Raw genomic sequence first — 20,815 nt, 5'->3', positions numbered from 1 at the left:
GATTTGGTATAACTCTCTTAATACAAAAAATATTTCAGCTATCAGATACCACTGTAAGTTACTGCTGTATATTTGTGGCACCTCTAGGGGCAGCGGATTTAAGTTTTAAGACGTTCACAACAGTTTTCAAACAAAGGCAGAATTTGCCCTCTAGCCTTTGCCTGAGTATTGGCAGCTCTCGGGGATTTTATGTTTTATGATTGTATGTTTGTTTTATTGTATTTTACTGCAGTTTATTTCTTTTATGTATTTTATCAGTTTGAGTTTATTTTAATGTTAAGCACTTTGGTGGGCGACGCCCTTATAAATGTGCTATATAAATCAAGCTGACGTTGACATTGACATGACTAGGGTGCAAGAGAATGCACAGGGTAAAGTGGCTGGTACACAGAGTTCCTATCTTGGGGAGGGGGGTGGGGGTGGTGTCAGGGAAGGGGGAGAAAGTGGGGCACAGCAGGGAGAGAGTTCAGCTTCCTGACAGCCTGGTGGATGAAGCTGTCCCTCAGTCTGCTGGTCCTGGCCCGGAGGCTGCGCAGTCTCTTTCCTGATGGCAGCAGACTGAAGAAGCGGTGTGAAGGGTGGGTGGGGTCTCCTGTGATGCGGAGGGCCTTTCGGGTGAGACGGCTGTCGTAGAGGTCTTGGAGGGAGGGGAGAGGGTGATCCTCTCAGCTGCTCTCACTATGCGATGAAGCGTCTTCCTGCAGGTGGCGGTGCAGGCTCCGTACCCCACAGTGATGCAGCTGGACAGGAAGCTCTCAACAGCCCCTCTGTAGAAGGTGCACAGGATGGAGGGAGGGGCCACAAGGAGATAGTGAATAGTATTGAAGGTGTAGGCGGCCTGGGGATTGGCGATGGTGCACCCGAGATAGTCACTGGTAGCAGAGACGGTGAGATCATTTAGAGTTTCAGATCATATGTACAAATTATACATTATATAATTGTATAATTATACAAAAAGTAGATCCTATAGTCACTGTTTAAAATCTAAGTTGCTTTTGGGTTTTACAGGGACAGTAAAGGTGCGGGATCCTAGACAGAAGGACTCACCTGTAGCCAACATGGAACCTATGGAAGGAGAAACCAAGAGGGATTGCTGGACTGTTGCATTTGGTGGGTAAAATATGCCTCAGGAAACAGTACATAAACTGATAACTGCAACCAGGTTGTGCAAATGAATCACCATACCATTGAAAATGTGCCCACAAAGCTACATTGTGCCTGTAAGTCTATTTTCATGAATCTTTTCAAAGTTTAACACTTTAACCCTTCATATTTATTTTAGGTCATGCCTTCAATGATCAGGACCGCTGTGTGTGTGCAGGTTATGACAATGGCGACATCAAACTGTTTGACCTGTGGAACATGTCTCTGCGGTGGGAAACCAACATTAAAAATGGGGTAAGCTTCAGTTTTCCCTCTCTTTCTTTTCTTGCAGCCTTACAGGAACAAATTACCTACATCTGGAGAAAGTGGACAGCATGATGCACCCTAATGTGCCCTAACACAATAAGTCAAAGTCAAGTCAAAGTCAGCTTTATTGTCAAATCTGCTATATGTGCTGGACATACAGAGAATCGAAATTGCGTTACTCTTCACTCCGCAACATATAACATATAACTAAAAAGTTAAGATAAATATAAAGTTTAAAAAAATGTACCTACAATGAGGCACACATAAAATACAAGGCACAAAATGAAGGCACAATGCAGTAAGAGTGCAAAAGATGTATGTTGCAAGACAGTGCAGTTGGCATAATGTAAACAGGAATGGTTTAACTTATAACAGCTTATTGAGACTGGTATGACATGACTAGGGTGCAAGAGAATGCACAGGGTAAAGTGGCTGGTGCACAGAATTCCTATCTTGGGGAGGGGGGTGGGGGGTGGTGTCAGGGAAGGGGGAGAAAGTGGGGCACAGCAGGGAGAGAATTCAGCTTCCTGACAGCCTGGTGGATGAAGCTGTCCCTCAGTCTGCTGGTCCTGGCCCGGAGGCTGCGCAGTCTCTTTCCTGATGGCAGCAGACTGAAGAAGCGGTGTAAAGGGTGGGCGGGATCTCCTGTGATGCGGAGGGCCTTTCGGGTGAGACGGCTGTTGTAGAGGTCTTAGAGGGAGGGGAGATGGACGCCGGTGATCCTCTCAGCTGCTCTCACTATGCGATGAAGCGTCTTCCTGCAGGTGGCGGTGCAGGCTCCGTACCACACAGTTATGCAGCTGGACAGGATGCTCTCAACAGCCCCTCTGTAGAAGGTGCACAGGATGGAGGGAGGGGCTCTGGCTCTGTAAGAGCCATGTTTGAGTAATTGTAAATAGGCATCAGAGGCATTAGGGGGCGCTAAAGGGGTGGCGCCCGTGGCAGTGCCACAGGCTTCCACAGGTGATTGAAGTGGGGAAAATTAAAGCATCCGGTGCTGATGAATGGGGAAGCAAACAGTTTTTTGACTGTATGAAGATTGCTTTGTGGACGGTATTATTTTGTTGTTATGAAGTTGAAACTTTAATTTATTTAATCTGAGTCAAGAGTTAATAAACCGATATTATTTTACGGCAAGATAGAATCCTGTTTCATTCATTCAAATACACGTCAAACAAACATTGGGCATCAGCCGGTAGCTGCATGTATTGGACGTAGTAGCTACTGGCTCTTTTAAGCTTGCGGAGGAAGTAGAGGCGCTGCTGTGCCTTCTTGGTCAGGGATGCAGTGTTGTTAGTCCAGGAGAGGTCCTCAGTGATGTGCACACCCAGGAACTTGGTGCTGCTCACCTGCTCCACAGCAGCACCGTCGTTGGTCAGAGGGGTGTGCTGACTGTGTGCTCTCCTGAAGTCTTTGAAATCCACATTTTACACATAAAAAATATCAATAAATTAATAAATATAAAAAGGATTATATACACAAGTAACCCTTAGATAAGTCGTTAATATTGTTTTACGAATGAAAAAAGACAAAAGCAAACACAATAAAATGTTAATGTACCTCTTTGATAAGCTGAGCGTTTCCATGCTGCACTTCGTATATTTGTATGACTCCGGTCCAGGCAGACAAACTTTGCGCTGGTGGGAATCCACTTACAATCAAAAACCGTGTAGTTTAAACTCTTTTGAATATGCGCAATAATCTGAGGCTTTGATAGTGGAGCTGACATCCTTGCAGATGTTGGAATTTATTCCGAAACGTTTGAAATCCACTTGAAAACTAGGAAGAAAAAAACTTTTTCTTATCTTTTAAATGTTTTTGTGATGTGGTGAGAGGCCTGATGCCCCTAGTGGTTCCTTTCTGTTTTGTTGTTGCTCTGCTCCTCTCCTGTGCCTTACCTTCCAGGTGCGTGAGATGTGCTGGGCGGAGTTGAGCTAGACTCAACTTACCTTGTCCAATCCTCTGCCTCCGTGCTGGTACTTAAACACCTCTTCCCTTGACTTCCGTGCCAGTTCTTCACGTACCTCGAGTCGTAAGCAACCAGCCTTGTTCCTTGTCCGTTTCCTAGTTCTTGTTCTAACCTTGTTCTCCTTGGTCGGCCTCCAGCCACACCGGCCAGCTGATCCTTGCTCTGGACCTGGACTTTGTCTCGCCCTAGAGGTAGAGTTATTTTGACCTAACATTTTTCACCCTTGTGGTAGTTTTGTTTTATGGACTGACATTTTCGCCCTTGTGGTTGTTTTTGGTTATTTTGTACTTTCGCCCTCATGGTTGATTTTCTTTATTACAGTTTTTTCTGATTGCTTAAGCACATTTCTGTAACTATTGGCTGTTTGTGCAAAACGGAGGATGTGAGGTCAAACTTTTGTCATAAATAGTTCTAGAAACACAGGGATTCAAATTTCAAGTATGAATGTTTATTCACACACATCAACACAAACACAAGAAAACATACAGTTTCACTGAAAGAGAGAGAGAGAGAGAAAATCAGTCTTGTCGTCTCTCTGGGTCCGGCCACAGAATTTCAACAACATCACATACAATGTCTTCTAGTCCAAGGCACCGGGGAACATGTCTCCTGGAGTGCCGTATCCAGGCCTGACATGATGCCTGGTCCATATCCTCGCATGCCTCCTTCCAGATGCTGGATGTCGAGCAATTCTGTGGAGTAACAGTTTCAGTTTTACATGTACAGTATTGTTGTTTTTCTCATTAGAGTATGGTACACCTACAAAACTTAGTGTGAGGGAACTGTACTAACCGAGTCTCATCAATATGTCCTTATGATGCTTGCTACAGTGTAGCGGCTCAGGCTGAACCCGTTGTCCAGCTTCCCTCAGGGTCATTCCATGGTTGATCACATGATCCACTATTGTAGCTCTGATAACATCAGTAATTCTATTTCTTCTTACCCTTCCTCCTTCCTCTTCACCTCCTCGTCCTCTTCCTCTAAATTCTCCTCCTAGTCTTCGTCTTCCTCCTCTTCCTCCTTCTTCCTCATGTCCTCATCCTCCTCTAATTCTCACTCTTCTCAGTCTTCTTCTCCCTCCATTGTTCTCCACACTGAAGCTTACCTGTGTCTTATTTACAGAGCTCATGCTGATTGCAAAGTGAACTAATGATGTAAAACAGTTCTCACATGTGACAGTGTAGCCAGACAGTTGGCAAAATAGTGTAAATACCAGACATAAATGTGTGTATTTTTACTAGGAGTGTGTTGATCATTTGGAAGTTGTGTGTAAAGCAGTGAGTTGTGTTTACAGTTCAGCAAAAAGATGCTGTGAAGTGGATTATATTTATACAATTGCAAATTGTGTGTTACAAAAGTGCAAACTGAGTGTAAAGCAGCATTTTTGCTTTTAGTTTTGCAAACTCAGTGAATGATTTTGCTATAACTATTAATAGTTTTAGAAATTGTGCTATAAGAATCATTGTTAGTGTTTAAGCATTCAGAAAAAAAGTAAAAACTGAAAACCTGCATCTGGATCTCCCTCGTTGATCAGTCGTTACAGTTTTCTCATCTTGCTATGGAGTCCATAAATGAAGATTGGGAGGCAGCTTCTCCAGTCGGAGTTCATTCTTTTTATTACCAGCAAACATCCAGCTACAGTTAACAACCAACGCTCCACGCTCTACACCTAATGCATGTCGCATATATCAATGCGCGGCACTATATACTACATCCCCCTTTCTTAACATGGAGATTACATTTCAACTGATCTATATCTGTACTGAAGCTGAATTAAATGCACATATAAACTCATATCAATAACAAAGATATAAAGGACAGGTGGATGTTGATGAGCTGCAGGACTTCTTCAGGTTCAAATGCTGGATATGTTACCCACCAGCTTAAGATTAGGACTTAAGATTGGGCCCACAGAGGGAAAAAGTAGTGAGAAGTATATTTTTTCTCCAAAAGCACATTTAATTTGAAAACGCAAGGTTCTCAATACAATGTATAAAAAATACATTATTAACAATAGCACAATGTTCATCAACAGTGCAACGAAAACCAGGTGTTTTAAGTGAGCCTTCTGCAAAAACAGCAACATAAATCAGAAAGACATGAAAGCTTGATCCCCAATTATTCTAAGCCAGAGGCTATGTGTCTCATTTCCTACAAATGAACCATTGCTGCAGCCTACCTCTTCACAGCACATTGAGTTTGGTGGTGATGAGTACACGGACCGACTGGTCAAAACCTGAACGCACACACAGGCCCTGCTTGTCAGGGCTCCAGTCCAGACTGGCGATTGGCTGAGTGGACAGAGTGACATTCTGTAAGATACCAGGCCTCTGTGTGCAGTATAATAACACCTGTGTGGTGTTCTATTGTGACACATCAAAGCATGTGAGTGCTCCTCCACACCAGAACAGTAGCAGAACTGAAGAAGGCACTTGTGCTTTATAGCTGCATGTTTTCGTACTTTGTGTGAGGCCCTGGTGTCAAATTCTAAGTCTCTGAGTTTAAACCTTGATTTTTGGACCCATTGTTTAACTTTCATCAGACCTGTGTGCTGACACGGGCTTAAAGCAACACACATGCTAACATGTGACAAATATGTTTTGGTAGCCATAGCTCATGTCCAAGCAAGCTGTGAAAGGGTTTCAGTGATCACACTGCAGTTTCTCTAAGAACTGTACATTCTAGTTATTTTTATTCCACATGTTTCCTCTTAAAAACCTTGGAAACATTTTAGAATGTGCTGTTGACTGAGTCTGGTGGATGATCAAGTGAATTTTGTTTTTTATATATTACGGTATTATATACCACACTTGGTTGAACTTTGGGAAAAAACTCTCTGTCAACTAAACAAAACAAGTAAATTGTGTACGTTTTGGAATTCCAAGTCAAATTTGTGCATGTGTACACCTACTGAAAGCAGCAAACAGATGATTATTTTAAATATCTCCTCATGATTTGAGCTTAGTTTTGACCCCCCCCCCCCTTCAGTTCAACTGAATATTAATTCAAATCATTTTGAAATCTAAACCATCAAATAGCCAATAAAAATGTATGTTCAATAAAACAATAAAAAAGAAACTGTCATGTGGAGTGTTTAAGGACCCAAACGCAGACAAAATCAAAGTGGAACAAAAGGGAGATTTATTCTAGCAAAACAACTAAATACAGATGAGGAGGTGAACAAAAGGTGAGCTCCTAAAAAACTGAAGCCAAGTCCAAAAGGCAAACTAGAGTTCTTAAAATAAATACCAGGGAAAAATAACTCAAGGGTAACCAGAGGAGCATGGAGGAACAACGGAGTACAGCACACGGGGACGACAAACACAATGATCCGACGAAGACAAAGGAAAACACAAGGCTTAAATAAGGAGGGTGAGACACAGGTGAACACAATCAGGGAGGAGCTGATAATCAGGGAGGAGGCTAGAGGAGGAGAGAGGGAAGGACTGAGGTGCAGAGAACAGGAGGGAGGAGGAACAGCAGGGAAGACAAGAGGAGACAAGAAGAGAGAAGATGCTAAATAATAATAAAATAAGAGGAAGGAATCAATCTAAAAATGACAGGCAAAAGCAAAATGACTACAAAACAATGATGATGATGATCAGAACACCGGCTCATGACAGTACCTCCCCCTCAAGGGACGGCTTCCAGACGAAGCAGAAGAGTCCAAACCAAGCCGGGAGGGTGGGGGAAGGACCGGAGGAGGGACAAAACAAAATAACAGCAACCAGAGTTTAAACAAGGGAGACCCAACGGGCAAAAGTTCAGGAGGACGACGACTTTCAGAAATGGCCAGAGGCCACAGAGTCAAACTGGCCAGGGGGCCAAAAGAGTCAGGGGTCTGGGACCTTCTGGGTCCTGACAGATGCCCAACAGAGGCAGGGAGAAGGGCAAAAGGCCAGTGGAGGCAGAGTCACGGGCCTCGCAGGGTCCGGTCGGAAGACCAGCAGAGATGGAGACACGGACCCTCCAGGGTCCGGTCGGAAGACCACCAGGAATGGAGACGTGGACCCTCCGGGGTCCGGGCAGAAGACCAGTGAGGACGAGACAGTGGACCCTCTGGGGCAGAGACGAGGAGGAGGACCCACCGGGGTCCGGGCTGGAAACCGGCGCTGGAGCAGGGGACCTTCTAGGGTCCGGGCTGGAGACTGGCGCTGGAGCAGAGGACCCACCGGGGTCCGGGCTGGAACCCAGAGCCGAGGACCCTCCGGGGTCCGGGCAGAAGACCAGCGAGGACAAAGATGCGGACCCTCCAGGGTCCGGGCGGAGAATCGGCAGAGACGAGGAGAAGGACCCACCAGGGTCCGGGCTGGAAACCGGCGCTGGAGCAGGGGACCCTCTAGGGTCCGGGCTGGAGACTGGCGCTGGAGCAGAGGACCCACCGGGGTCCGGGCTGCCTGCAAAATGGAAAATATGATGAGAAATAGGTATAAGAAATAAATTCCCCATTGTCTTTTGTTTTTAAATTAAACTAACATAAGCCATGTACACTAGAGCATTACTGGATCAAACATATGTCCTTGCTTATTCAGACAAAACGAAAATATTTCACTGTACTACAGTAGGACTGCATTTTATCCATAAATATAATTCTTTGTTAGCAATGATAGTGCTTTCAGATTTCTGTAAGCAACATAAAAGGTTGTAACACTTTGGGCAACTAGTGTTTTTGATACCTGTGTGATGGTCCAGGCTGTGGGCATCGAGTGAAGAGAGGATGAATGATAAATATGGATGAAAAATAATCATTCCCACTTTTTAATTTAACTCATAAAACCAGCTGACTTAACTGAACCCAGAGCCGAGGACCCTCCGGGGTCCGGAAAGGAAACCAGAACCGAGGACCCTCCGGGGTCTGGGTAGAAGACCAGCGAGGACAAAGATGCGGACCCTCCAGGGTCCAGGCGGAGGATTGGCAGAGACGAGGAGAAGGACCCACCGGGGTCCGGGCAGAAGGTCGGTAGAGACGAGGAGGAGGACCCACCGGGGTCCGGGCTGGAACCTAGAGCCGAGGACCCTCCGGGGTCCGGACAGGAAACCGGAGCCGAGGACCCTCTGGGGTCCGGACAGGAAACCAGAACTGAGGGAGGACCACCGGCGTCGGGACTGGAGACCAGAGGCGAAGAACCACCGGCGTCGGGGCCAACAGGGTCTGGGAGAGCCCTCAGCTGGAGCTCGGGGACGGTGGACCGCCGTGATCAGGACGAGGACTTAGAAGGGGAGGCCCACCAGGACCGGAACAGAGGCTCGGGATTGGTGGACCACTAAGGTCAGGACAGGAAGCCGGGGGCGGAACCCCACCAGAGCGGGGAGGAGCGACGTCGTCTGGAGTCCGCCCTCTGGCAGAGCGGGGAGGAGCGACGTCGTCTGGAGTCATTCTTATTCTTATTCATATTCTTATTATAAAATAAAAATATAAAATAAGAAAAAATAAAAAATAAAAATAAAATAAAATTAGAACTTATCTACATGGGTTTTGTTGTTGCTGGTCAGCAGAAGTAGTAGTGGAAGGCATCTATCACTTTTCTTATGATGTGCCAAAAGCATCCACCATTCTCAACCTGATCTTCATCCGAAGCATCAGTGTGTTCTGCTATTTCTATGGAGACATGTTTGTTGCTTTGCTCCAGAACAGCTTCTTCTCTGGTATTGCTATGGAGACCTAGAGTCAAGGAGATGACTGACTCTAGGTCACTGCTTGGAGCAATCTCTGGTGTTGCTTCATTTCTGCAGGACAGTTGCTCCCTGGTCTGCTGGTTGCTGATGCTGATGGTTGTAGTGTCATGGCTGGTGTCTGGTTCAGAGCTCAAAGAGTCTGCAGGAGCAATGAATGGTTGGTCTGGCTGGTTTGACACCTCCGTGGAGATATCTTCTTTGTCATTGTTGAACAGCACAACCAAAGGGATAGCAGACGTTTGTTCACTAATTGGAACAATCTCTGATGCTGCTACCAGGCTGCAGGATGGTTGCTCACTGGCCTGGAGGTCCTCCATATTGACACCTACCACACCTTGGTTGGTCTCAGGGTGGATGGCAGTGAAAAATGGATGGTTCAACGCCTCCATAGGTTTGATGCGTTGATCGGCATCCAAGTGCAACATCCGTTTAACTAGATCAACAAAATGAGGCTGATCAGGGTGGCTTCCTGACAGGTGTGTCATCAGAGCCTCAAGGTCGTCAAGGCTGCGGAGGAAGTAGTAGCGGTTGTGGACAGAAGAATCTTCTGAAAAGAAGACCTCCTCTGGTTTTCGGAGAGCCCAGCGCTGTTTGCTGTTATCTTGAGGCTGGAAATACTCCTCGGTAAGACTCCCACGGTCAAGGACGTGGTCTGGTATCTGACCCTGAGTGCTTATTATATATTTAAGCATATTATAAGGATCAGGTGCAGGGTACAGAGGACGCCCAACAGCCAGTTCTACGGCTATCAATCCCAGAGTCCACATGTCAATGGCCTCGTTGAAGGGAGCGTCCAGAAGCACCTCTGGGGCCGTGTAAGGAAGACTCTGAACATAGGTGTCAGAGTTGGTCTCAGAGGTGGGCTGAGCAAAGCCAAAGTCAATAATCTTCACTTGGATGGGGTCGTCCTGACGGTTCACAACCATTATATTTTGTGGCTTGAGATCCGCATGTATGACTTCAGCCGACTGCAGGTGGAGCAGAGCTGTGGCCAGCTGATGTAAAACTGTCCTGACCTGTAGGAGTGGAAGACCCTGGAAGTGTCGGTCACGCAGGTATTCATGCAGACTCTGGTCCAAAAGTTCAAATTTTAGGCAGATGTCCTTCTTATGAAGGAAATGTCCATTGAACTTGACGATGTGGCAGCTCTCTGCATCCAGGTGGCTGAGACTCCTCAGTATGTTCATTTCAGCCGTTGCTTGTTGGACAGTTTCTTGCCCTGTGGCAACTTTAACGGCTTCTGACATGTTGGTTTCTGAGTTAAAACATTTGATTACACAACCAAATGCACCCTCACCGAGAAAAGCCTCAATTCTGTGAGAGGGGCCAAGAGTGGCTCCAACAGGAAAGAGTTTTCTCATCGACATTTTGCTCTGCACTTGCAGAAATGCAAAATAGTGCTGTCCAAGGGTATCCAAGGGTGTCTTTTAGTCCACAAAGATTCTGTTAAATCCTGTGTTGACTGTAGATTTGTCTTGCTGATGTGTTGTCCTGTCAGTGAGCGAAGACTCTCTGTTAATAAACATAAAGAGAAAAACTATAAAACCACGTCATAAAAACTATAACAGCAGCCATGAAAAACACAGGCAACAAAAGAAGAAGAGCTGAGGACAAGTGTTTTTACATCTGCTCATCACGGCAACACACTGACATGTCAGTCCAGTGGCGGTTCTACATTGAATAATTTTATCCATACATATAATTCTTTGTTAGCAATGATAGTGCTTTCAGATTTCTGTAAGCAACATAAAAGGTTGTAACACTTTGTGCAACTAGTGATTTTGAAACCTGTGTGATGGTCCAGGCTGTGGGCATCGAGTGAAGAGAGGATGGATGATAAATATGGATGAAAAATAATCATTCCCACGTTTTAATTTAACTCATAAAACCAGCTGACAGTCAGCAGTATTCTTACTTTAGTTTAATCAGCCTGTCACTGAAAGACGGACTTATTTATGGACTTAACTTGTTCGCTAACCGAGGAGTCAGAGCAGCGTCATGGATGGACGTTATAAAAACACAGCGCGCAGCCTTAAACTCTCAGTCCAGCATCAGACCACAGTCCTCTGTCTCTCAGCTCTGCTGTCTGTCCAGTTTGGCCCCAAAACTTCCGCGTTGTTTAATGATCTTAACGTGCCGCCCCCTGTGTGATGCCGCCCCGGGCGACCCCCGGTTTCCCCGTGCTCAAAACCGCCACAGTAACTACACACAGTGTGACTAATGAACAGATCCTCCTGTCAGCAAAGTAAATGTCCTCACAAACACCAAGTTTTACAGCTGAAGAAAAGTGCTCTTACCTCTCTGAAGGCTGCAGCTGGACTGAGCTGTGGATCTCTGCAGCTCTGTGTGTCTGTGTGACTCTCTCACGGGCTTTGATGACTCACAACATTCAAATGTCGCAGCTGTTGTTTTCACACATTCAAAAATCAACATTATCCAAAACTGATCAATATTTAACCCTGGACCTGTTTAAATGTGTAGAAGTGGGTTTAATGAACTACTTGTTAAACTAAACATTTTATTAATGTGCAACAAACATGACAGAAATGCACAAAAGTCTGTTACACACACACTGTTACAGACACATCATTAAATGCAAAGCATCTATAGCAGGATGAGGAGGGTCATGGCTTGTTTGGGTCCCTTTTGGCAAATGGACACTAGAGGGCAGCCTATTAAAAGGGAGACCGCAGCTTGGCTTCCCTCTCTTGTCTCCTTGGCATGCAGGCCCGGCTCCCTGGTTGCCTCACTTCCTCTTCTACTGTCACCGGTGCAGGTAGACTGATCGCGGTCACGTTGTTGTTTATGGCTGTAATTTATTTTACGATCGGGTTTGGGGTTGCGGAGAAGTAATGAACTCCTGTATCTGTGGTGGACACCGCTGCTGCTTTGCGGGCGTGCCCCATCTTGTCGTCTTTGCATGGGCTAGCGCCGGCTACTGTTAGCTGTTAGCTGCTAGCTGTTAGCTGCTAGCTGTTAGCGCTATTTCATTTGGGTTTTCTTCCTTCTTTGGGGTTTCTGTTTTGGTTGTTTTGATTAAAATATTATTGTACTACAGTTAGTATGGTTTAGTTTGATTTATTCTTTTTTTTAAATGAATTTATTTTGGTTGATTTTGATCTTTTGGGCATTTGATTAGTTAGTTTGTCTTTTCAGTTGCTGAGCTCTATACAATTCAAACAAACTCATTAATAAAACTGTTTTAACCTGGAACCTCTCTGTAGTCTTTCAGTGCAATGAACTAGTGTGCCTTTCATTTAAGAACCAAATGGGGGAAACCACTAAACTTTAATTCCTTGGGTGAAATTCCCAAGGTGGAGTTGTGGGTTAGTACCAGGTGCAACCTGCTGTCCTGGAACTGCCACACATCCACTCATTTTTGTTCTATTCAAGTTTGTTACAAGCCTCACAGCTGGTGCGATGTCCTGTTTTGTGCAGGTAGAGTCAGGAGATGTTGGCCGTGTCCGTCTTTAGTATTATCTCTTAGTTCCTCTTTTTTTTATTAACAAAAAATATCTTAAAATTATCTGTAGGTCACAACTCATAGGTAGAGTACAAATACCTGGGAATACTTGGACCACAAACTGGACTGGAGTAAGAACGTGGACACTGTTTACAGGAAGGGCCTTTCTGAGGCAGCTGAGGTCCTTCAACATCTGCAGGATGCTGAGGATGTTCTATGAGTCTGTGGTGGCCAGTGCCATCATGTGTGCTGTTGTCTGGGGCAGCAGTCTGAGGGTGAGGGACATCAACAGACTCATCAGGAAGGCGGCCATGTTGTGAGAGAGGACTGGACTCTCTGACAGAGGTGTGTCAGAGGAGGATGTTGTCCAAAGTAAAAACTATACTGGACCGTCCCTCTCACCCGCTCCACACTGTGCTGACCAGCTACAGGAGCTCGTTCAGCAACAGACTCCGACTCCCACAATGCACCACTGAGAGACACAGGAAGTCATTCCTGCCTGTCTCAATCAAACTACTGAACTCTGAACTGTGACAGTCACTCAGACACTGTACATCCATACTGGTACATTCATGTCAGGCTCTTTACTATGTAAAGGTTTTTAATATAGTAAATATGTTCTTATTTAGATACAACTCAGAGATTTAAATGCTATCTAGGTATTTAAACGTTTTAATTTCGTACTTCAATTTATCTTTAATTTCTGTCTGTATCAAAAAGAATTTCCCCTCAGGGATAAATAAAGTCATTCTGATTCTGATAACAAGTCTTCACTTAAGTCATTTCCACAATGTTCACACTTAATCACAACATAAATGTATAGTGCACATCACTGGCTTAAACGCATACAACCAGATTTGGTATAACTCTCTTAATACAAAAAATATTTCAGCTATCAGATACCACTGTAAGTTACTGCTGTATATTTGTGGCACCTCTAGGGGCAGCGGATTTAAGTTTTAAGACGTTCACAACAGTTTTCAAACAAAGGCAGAATACTCCAAGTTAAAATCATTTTGTTAAACAAGCTTAAACAATAGTCAAAGTCAGCTTTATTGTCAAATCTGCTATATGTGCTGGACATACAGAGAATCGAAATTGCATTACTCTTCACTCCGCAACATATAACTAAAAACTTAAGATAAATATAAAGTGTAAAAAAAATGTACCTACAATGAGGCACACACAAAATACAAGGCACAAAATGAAGGCGCAATGCAGTGAGAGTGCAAAAGATGTATAGTGCAAGACAGTTCAGTTGGCATAATGTAAACAGTCCAGGAATAGTTTAAGTTATAGCAGCTTATATGAGACTGGTATGACATGACTAAGGTGCAAGAGAATGCACAGGGTAAAGTGGCTGGTGCACAGAGTTCCTTTGGTAAAGTGGCTGGTACACAGAGTTCCTATCTTGGGGAGGGGTGGGGGGGGTGGTGTCAGGGAAAGGGGAGAAAGTGGGGCACAGCAGGGAGAGAGTTCAGCTTCCTGACAGCCTGGTGGATGAAGCTGTCCCTCAGTCTGCTGGTCCTGGCCCGGAGGCTGCGCAGTCTCTTTCCTGATGGCAGCAGACTGAAGAAGCGGTGTGAAGGGTGGGTGGGGTCTCCTGTGATGCGGAGAGCCTTTCGGGTGAGACGGCTGTCGTAGAGGTCTTGGAGGGAGGGGAGAGGGTGATCCTCTCAGCTGCTCTCACTATGCGATGAAGCATCTTCCTGCAGGTGGCGGTGCAGGCTCCGTACCACACAGTGATGCAGCTGGACAGGATGCTCTCAACAGCCCCTCTGTAGAAGGTGCACAGGATGGAGGGAGGGGCTCTGGCTCTTTTGAGCTTGCGGAGGAAGTAGAGGCGCTGCTGTGCCTTCTTGGTCAGTGATGCAGTGTTGTTAGTCCAGGAGAGGTCCTCAGTGATGTGCACACCCAGGAACTTGGTGCTGCTCACCTGCTCCACGGCAGCACCGTCGATGGTCAGAGGGGTGTGCTGACTGTGTGCTCTCCTGTAGTCCACAACTTCTCCTTTGTCTTCTCCACATTCAGGGAGAGGTTGTGGTCTCTGCACCACCCGGCCAGAAGGTGCACCTCATTCCTGTAGTTTGTTTCATCTCCATCGGAGATGAGACCCACCACAGTTGTGTCATCCGCAAACTTCACAAAGATGTTGGAGTTGTGTGGTGGCGTGCAGTCATGGGTCAGCAGAGTGAAGAGGAGGGGGCTCAGCACACATCCTTGGGGAGCCCCGGTGTTCATTGTGATGGTGCTGGATGTGTTTCTGCCGACCCGCGCTGTCTGAGGTCTCCCGGTGAGGAAGTCCAGCAGCCAGTTGCACAGCAAGGAGTTCAGCCCCAGCTGGTCCAGTTTGTTGATGAGCTGCTGTGGGATGATGGTGTTGAATGCTGAGCTGAAGTCTATGAACAGCATTCGAACGTATGAGTCTTTATTTTCCAGGTGGGTGAGAGCTGTGTGGAGTGCTGTGGAAACAGCATCACTGGTTGACCAGTTGGGCCGATATGCAAACTGGAAGGGGTCCAGGGAGGGAGGAAGGGCCGTGTTGATGTGTTTCATGACTAACTGTTCAAAGCACTTCATGATGATGGGTGTGAGTGCTACTGGACGGTAGTCACTGAAGCAGGCTGGGGTGGACTTCTTTGGCACAGGGATGATCGTGGTGGCTTTGAAGCAGGTGGGGACAACAGCCTGGCTCAGTGAGATGTTGAAGATGTCTGTAAACACCTCAGCGAGCTCCTCAGCATAGTCTCTGAGCACACAGCCAGGTATGTTGTCAGGACCAGGAGCTTTGCGTGCGTTGATCTGGCTGAGAGATGTCTTCACGCTGGCTCGGGACAGGGAAAATACCTGGTCAGTGGGAGAGGATGTGATTTTTTGTGCAGGAGTGCTGTTGAGTGCTTCAAAGCGTCCAAAGAAGTCATTCAGCTGGTTCAGCAGAGAGCTGTTGCTGTCACAGGTCATATGTACAGGTCACAGACCATATGTACAAATTATACATTATAATTATATTATATAATTGTATAATTATACAAAAAGTAGATCCTATAGTCACTGTTTAAAATCTAAGTTGCTTTTGGGTTTTACAGGGACAGTAAAGGTGCGGGATCCTAGACAGAAGGACTCACCTGTAGCCAACGTGGAACCTATGGAAGGAGAAACCAAGAGGGATTGCTGGACTGTTGCATTTGGTGGGTAAAATATGCCTCAGGAAACAGTACATAAACTGATAACTGCAACCAGGTTGTGCAAATGAATCACCATACCATTGAAAATGTGCCCACAAAGCTACATTGTGCATGTAAGTCTATTTTCATGAATCTTTTCAAAGTTTAACACTTCATATTTATTTTAGGTCATGCCTTCAATGATCAGGATTGCTGTGTGTGTGCTGGTTATGACAATGGCGACATCAAACTGTTTGACCTGCGGAACATGTCTCTGCGGTGGGAAACCAACATTAAAAATGGGGTAAGCTTCAGTTTTCCCCCTATTTCTTTTCTTGCAGCCTTACAGGAACAAATTACCTACATCTGGAGAAAGTGGACAGCATGATACACCCTAATGTGCCCTAACACAATAAGTCAAAGTCAAGTCAAAGTCAGCTTTATTGTCAAATCTGCTATATGTGCTGGACATACAGAGAATCGAAATTGCGTTACTCTTCACTCCGCAACATATAACATATAACTAAAAAGTTAAGATAAATATAAAGTGTAAAAAAATGTAGGGGAAAGGGGAGAAAGTGGGGCACAGCAGGGAGAGAGTTCAGCTTCCTGACAGCCTGGTGGATGAAGCTGTCCCTCAGTCTGCTGGTCCTGGCCCGGAGGCTGCGCAGTCTCTTTCCTGATGGCAGCAGACTGAAGAAGCGGTGTGAAGGGTGGGTGGGGTCTCTTGTGATGCGGAGGGCCTTTCGGGTGAGACGGCTGTCGTAGAGGTCTTGGAGGGAGGGGAGAGGGTGATCCTCTCAGCTGCTCTCACTATGCGATGAAGCGTCTTCCTGCAGGTGGCGGTGCAGGCTCCGTACCACACAGTGATGCAGCTGGACAGGATGCTCTCAACAGCCCCTCTGTAGAAGGTGCACAGGATGGAGGGAGGGGCTCTGGCTCTTTTAAGCTTGCGGAGGAAGTAGAGGCGCTGCTGTGCCTTCTTGGTCAGTGATGCAGTGTTGTTAGTCCAGGAGAGGTCCTCAGTGATGTGCACACCCAGGAACTTGGTGCTGCTCACCTGCTCCACAGCAGGAGAGCAGGTGAGCTTTCTGTTTTGTTGTTGCTCTGCTCTTCTCCTGTGCCTTACCTTCTGGGTGCGTGAGATCTGCTGGGCGGAGTTGAGCTAGACTCAACTTACCTTGTCCAATCCTCTGCCTCAGTGCGGGTACTTAAACACCTCTCCCCTTGACTTCCGTGCCAGTTCTTCACGTACCTTGAGTCGCAAGCAACCAGCCTTGTACCTTATCTGTTTCCTAGTTCTCGTTCTAACCTTGTTCTCCTTGTTAGGCCTCCAGCCACACTGCCCAGCTGATCCTTGCTCTGGACCTGGACTTTTTCACCCTTGTGGTAGTTTTGTTTTATGGACTGACATTTTCGCCCTTGTGGTTGTTTTTGGTTATTTTGTACTTTCGCCCTCATGGTTGACATGTCTCCTGGAGTGCTGTATCCAGGCCTGACATGATGCCTGGTCCATATCCTCACATGCCTCCTTCCAGATGCTGGATGTCGAGCAATTCTGTGGAGTAACAGTTCCAGTTTTACATGTACAGTATTGTTGTTTTTCTCATTAGAGTATGGTACACCTACAAAACTTAAACGAGTCTCATCGATATGTCCTTATGATGCTTGCTACAGTGTAGCGGCTCAGGCTGAACCCGTTGTCCAGCTTCCCTCAGGGTCATTCCATGGCTGATCACATGATCCACTATTGTAGCTCTGATGACAGTAATTCTATTTCTTCTTACCCTTCCTCCTTCCTCTTCACCTCCTCGTCCTCTTCCTCTAAATTCTCCTCCTGGTCTTCGTCTTCCTCTTCCTCCTGCTTCCTCATGTCCTCATCCTCCTCTAATTCTCACTCTTCTCAATCTTCTTCTCCCTCCATTGTTCTTCACACTGAAGCTTACCTGTGGCTTATTTACAGAGCTCATGCTGATTGCAAAGTGAACTAATGATGTAAAACAGTTCTCACATGTGACAGTGTAGCCAGACAGTTGGCAAAATAGTGTAAATACCAGTCAATGTGTGTAGTTTTACTAGGAGTGTGTTGATCATTTGGAAATTGTGTGTAAAGCAGTGAGTTGTGTTTACAGTTCAGCAAAAAGATGCTGTGCAGTGGATTATATTTATACAATTGCAAATTGTGTGCTACAAGTGCAAACTGAGTGTAAAGCAGCATTTTTGCTTTTAGTTTTGCAAACTCAGTGAGTGATTTTTATACTATAACTATTAATAGTTTAAGAAATTGTGCTATAAGAATCATTGTTAGTGTTTAAGCATTCAGAAAAAAAAATAAAAACTGAAAACCTGTACCTGGATCTCCCTCGTTGATCAGTCGTTACAGTTACAGTTACAGTTACAGTCGTTCTCATCTTGCTGTGGAGTCCATAAATGAAGATTGGGAGGCAGCTTCTCCAGTCGGAGTTCATTCTTTTTATTACCAGCAAACATCCAGTTACTATGGTAACAACTAACGCTCCGCGCTCCACACCTAATGCATGTCGCATATATCAATGCGCGGCACTATATACTACATCCCCCTTTCTTAACATGGAGATTACATTTCAACTGATCTATATCTGTACTGAAGCTGAATTAAATGCACATATAAACTCACATCAATAACAAAGATATAAAGGACAGGAGGATGATGATGAGCTGCAGGACTTCTTCAGGTTCAAATGCTGGATATGTTACCCACCAGCTTAAGATTAAGACTTAAGATTGGGCCCACAGAGGGAAAAAGATGCTGAGAAGTATATTTTTTCTCCAAAAGCACATTTAATTTGAAAACACAAGGTTCTCAATACAATGTATAAAAAATACATTATTAACAATAGCACAATGTTCAACAACAGTGCAACGAAAACCAGGTGTTTTAAGTGAGCCTTCTGCAAAAACAGCAACATAAATCAGAAAGACATGAAAGCTTGATCCCCAATTATTCTAAGCCAGAGGCTATGTGTCTCATTTCCTACCATTGCTGCAGCCTACCTCTTCACAGCACATTGAGTTTGGTGGTGATGAGTACACTGACCGACTGGTCAAAACCTGAACACACACACAGGCCCTGCTTGTCAGGGCTCCAGTCCAGACTGGCGATTGGCTGAGTGGACAGAGTGAAATTCTGTAAGAGAGACGGATTTGAATTGATTAAATGACATTGATAAAGACATGAACAAATATTTAATATTTTACATTATTTCTTATTAGAACTTATGTACATGGGTTTTGTTGTTGCTATATATTTGATAATAAAACACACATCCTTATAGTGTTGATGGTGTCATGTGGAAATGGGTAATATCATACTCAACAGCAATGATGGTAAAGATGGAGTAAAAAAAATCTGAGATGAGTGAAGATTAAGTTACATAAAAATAAAGTCTCTCTACTAAAGGACACATTCATCTGGGATTACTAATGAGTATAAAAGTAGTATCAAATATTATATCAGATACCCTCCTTTATAGGGCTTGTCTTGATAACTGCCTCTCATTTCCACCTGTTGTCTGTTCCGTTTGCACAGCAGCAGCTGAAATTGATCCACAATCAGTGTTGCTTGCTACTGGACAGGCTGATTTCACAGACGTTTGATTAACTAGGACCACTGGTATAAGAAAATTTCCCTTTGCACCCTTATGGGTGGTGTGTGTGTCTTCCTCAATCTCGGGTCCTCTCCCAGAGTCCTGGGAGTTTGAGGGATCCTCACTGTATCTTAGCTGTTCCATGCACTGCACTCTTCTGGACTGAGAGCTCTGATGTTGTTCCTGGGATATGTTGGAGCCACTCTCCCAGTGTGGGGGTCACAGCCGAGTTGAGTATGGATGGCACTCTGCATAGCTTACCCTGTTGTCAAAGGCCTTTTGGCTATTTAAAATATGTAATGTACAGATTTATGGTCATGCTGGATTTACCAGTGAAGGCAGCAATAAAACATTCTATATTATAAAGTAAAATATTTATTTGATCACCCCAGATGGTCCTCCGCTACGTATGAAGAGCGTATCTGATCCCAAGACTGCTCCTGTTGAAGGTATAGCTCCTGGATACCAGGCCTCTGTGTGCAGTATAATAACACCTGTGTGGTGTTCTATTGTGACACATCAAAGCATGTGAGTGCTCCTCCACACCAGAACAGTAGCAGGACTGAAGAAGGCACTTGTGCTTTATAGCTGCATGTTTTTGTACTTTGTGTGAGGCCCTGGTGTCAAATTCTCTGAGTCTCTGAGGTTAAACCTTGATTTTTAGACCCATTGTTTAACTTTCATCAGACCTGTGTGCTGACACGGGCTTAATGAGAAAGCAACACACATGCTAACATGTGACAAATATGTTTTGGTAGCCATAGCTCATGTCCAAGCAAGCTGTGAAAGGGTTTCAGTGATCACACTGCAGTTTCTCTAAGAACTGTACATTCTAGTTATTTTTATTCCACATGTTTCCTCTTAAAAACCTTGGAAACATTTTAGAATGTGCTGTTGACTGAGTCTGGTGGATGATCAAGTGAATTTTGTTTTTATATATTACGGTATTATATACCACACTTGGTTGAACGTTTTGGAATTCCAAGTCAAATTTGTGTGTACACCTACTGAAAGCAGCAAACAGATGATTATTTTACATATCTCCTCATGATTTGAGCTTAGTTTTGACCCCCCCCCCTTCAGTTCAACTGAATATTAATTGCACCAAATGTCCAAAATTGAATCATTTTGAAATCTAAACCATCAAATAGCCAATAAAAATGTATGTTCAATAAAACAATAAAAAAGAAACTGTCATGTGGAGTGTTTAAGGACCCAAACGCAGACAAAATCAAAGTGGAACAAAAGGGAGATTTATTCTAGCAAATCAACTAAATACAGATGAGGAGGTGAACAAAAGGTGAGCTCCTAAAAAACTGAAGCCAAGTCCAAAAGGCAAACTAGAGTTCATAAAATAAATACCAGGGAAAATTAACTCAAAACTAACCAGGAGCATGGAGGAACAACGGAGTACAGCACACAGGAACGACAAACACAATGATCCGACGAAGACAAAGGAAAACACAAGGCTTAAATAAGGAGGGTGAGACACAGGTGAACACAATCA

The 20,815-nt window shown here is 44.9% G+C and overlaps 1 protein-coding gene across 1 annotated transcript; it reads left to right on the top strand.

Moving 5' to 3' along the window:
* The first annotated feature begins 3,555 nt into the window (after positions 1-3,555).
* LOC114447437 (WD repeat-containing protein 92-like) lies at positions 3,556-17,214 on the top strand. Its single transcript, XM_028423691.1, has 4 exons — positions 3,556-3,570; positions 15,605-15,706; positions 15,871-15,986; positions 17,012-17,214. The coding sequence occupies exons 2-4, from the start codon at positions 15,664-15,666 to the stop codon at positions 17,147-17,149; spliced, it is 297 nt and encodes a 98-aa protein (XP_028279492.1). The 5' UTR covers positions 3,556-3,570; positions 15,605-15,663; the 3' UTR covers positions 17,150-17,214.
* The last annotated feature ends 3,601 nt before the right edge of the window (positions 17,215-20,815 follow it).

The sequence above is a fragment of the Parambassis ranga genome, chromosome 15, assembly GCF_900634625.1.
Source record: "Parambassis ranga chromosome 15, fParRan2.1, whole genome shotgun sequence".
Taxonomy (NCBI): domain Eukaryota; kingdom Metazoa; phylum Chordata; class Actinopteri; family Ambassidae; genus Parambassis; species Parambassis ranga.
This window is presented reverse-complemented; position numbering and strand designations above follow the sequence as displayed.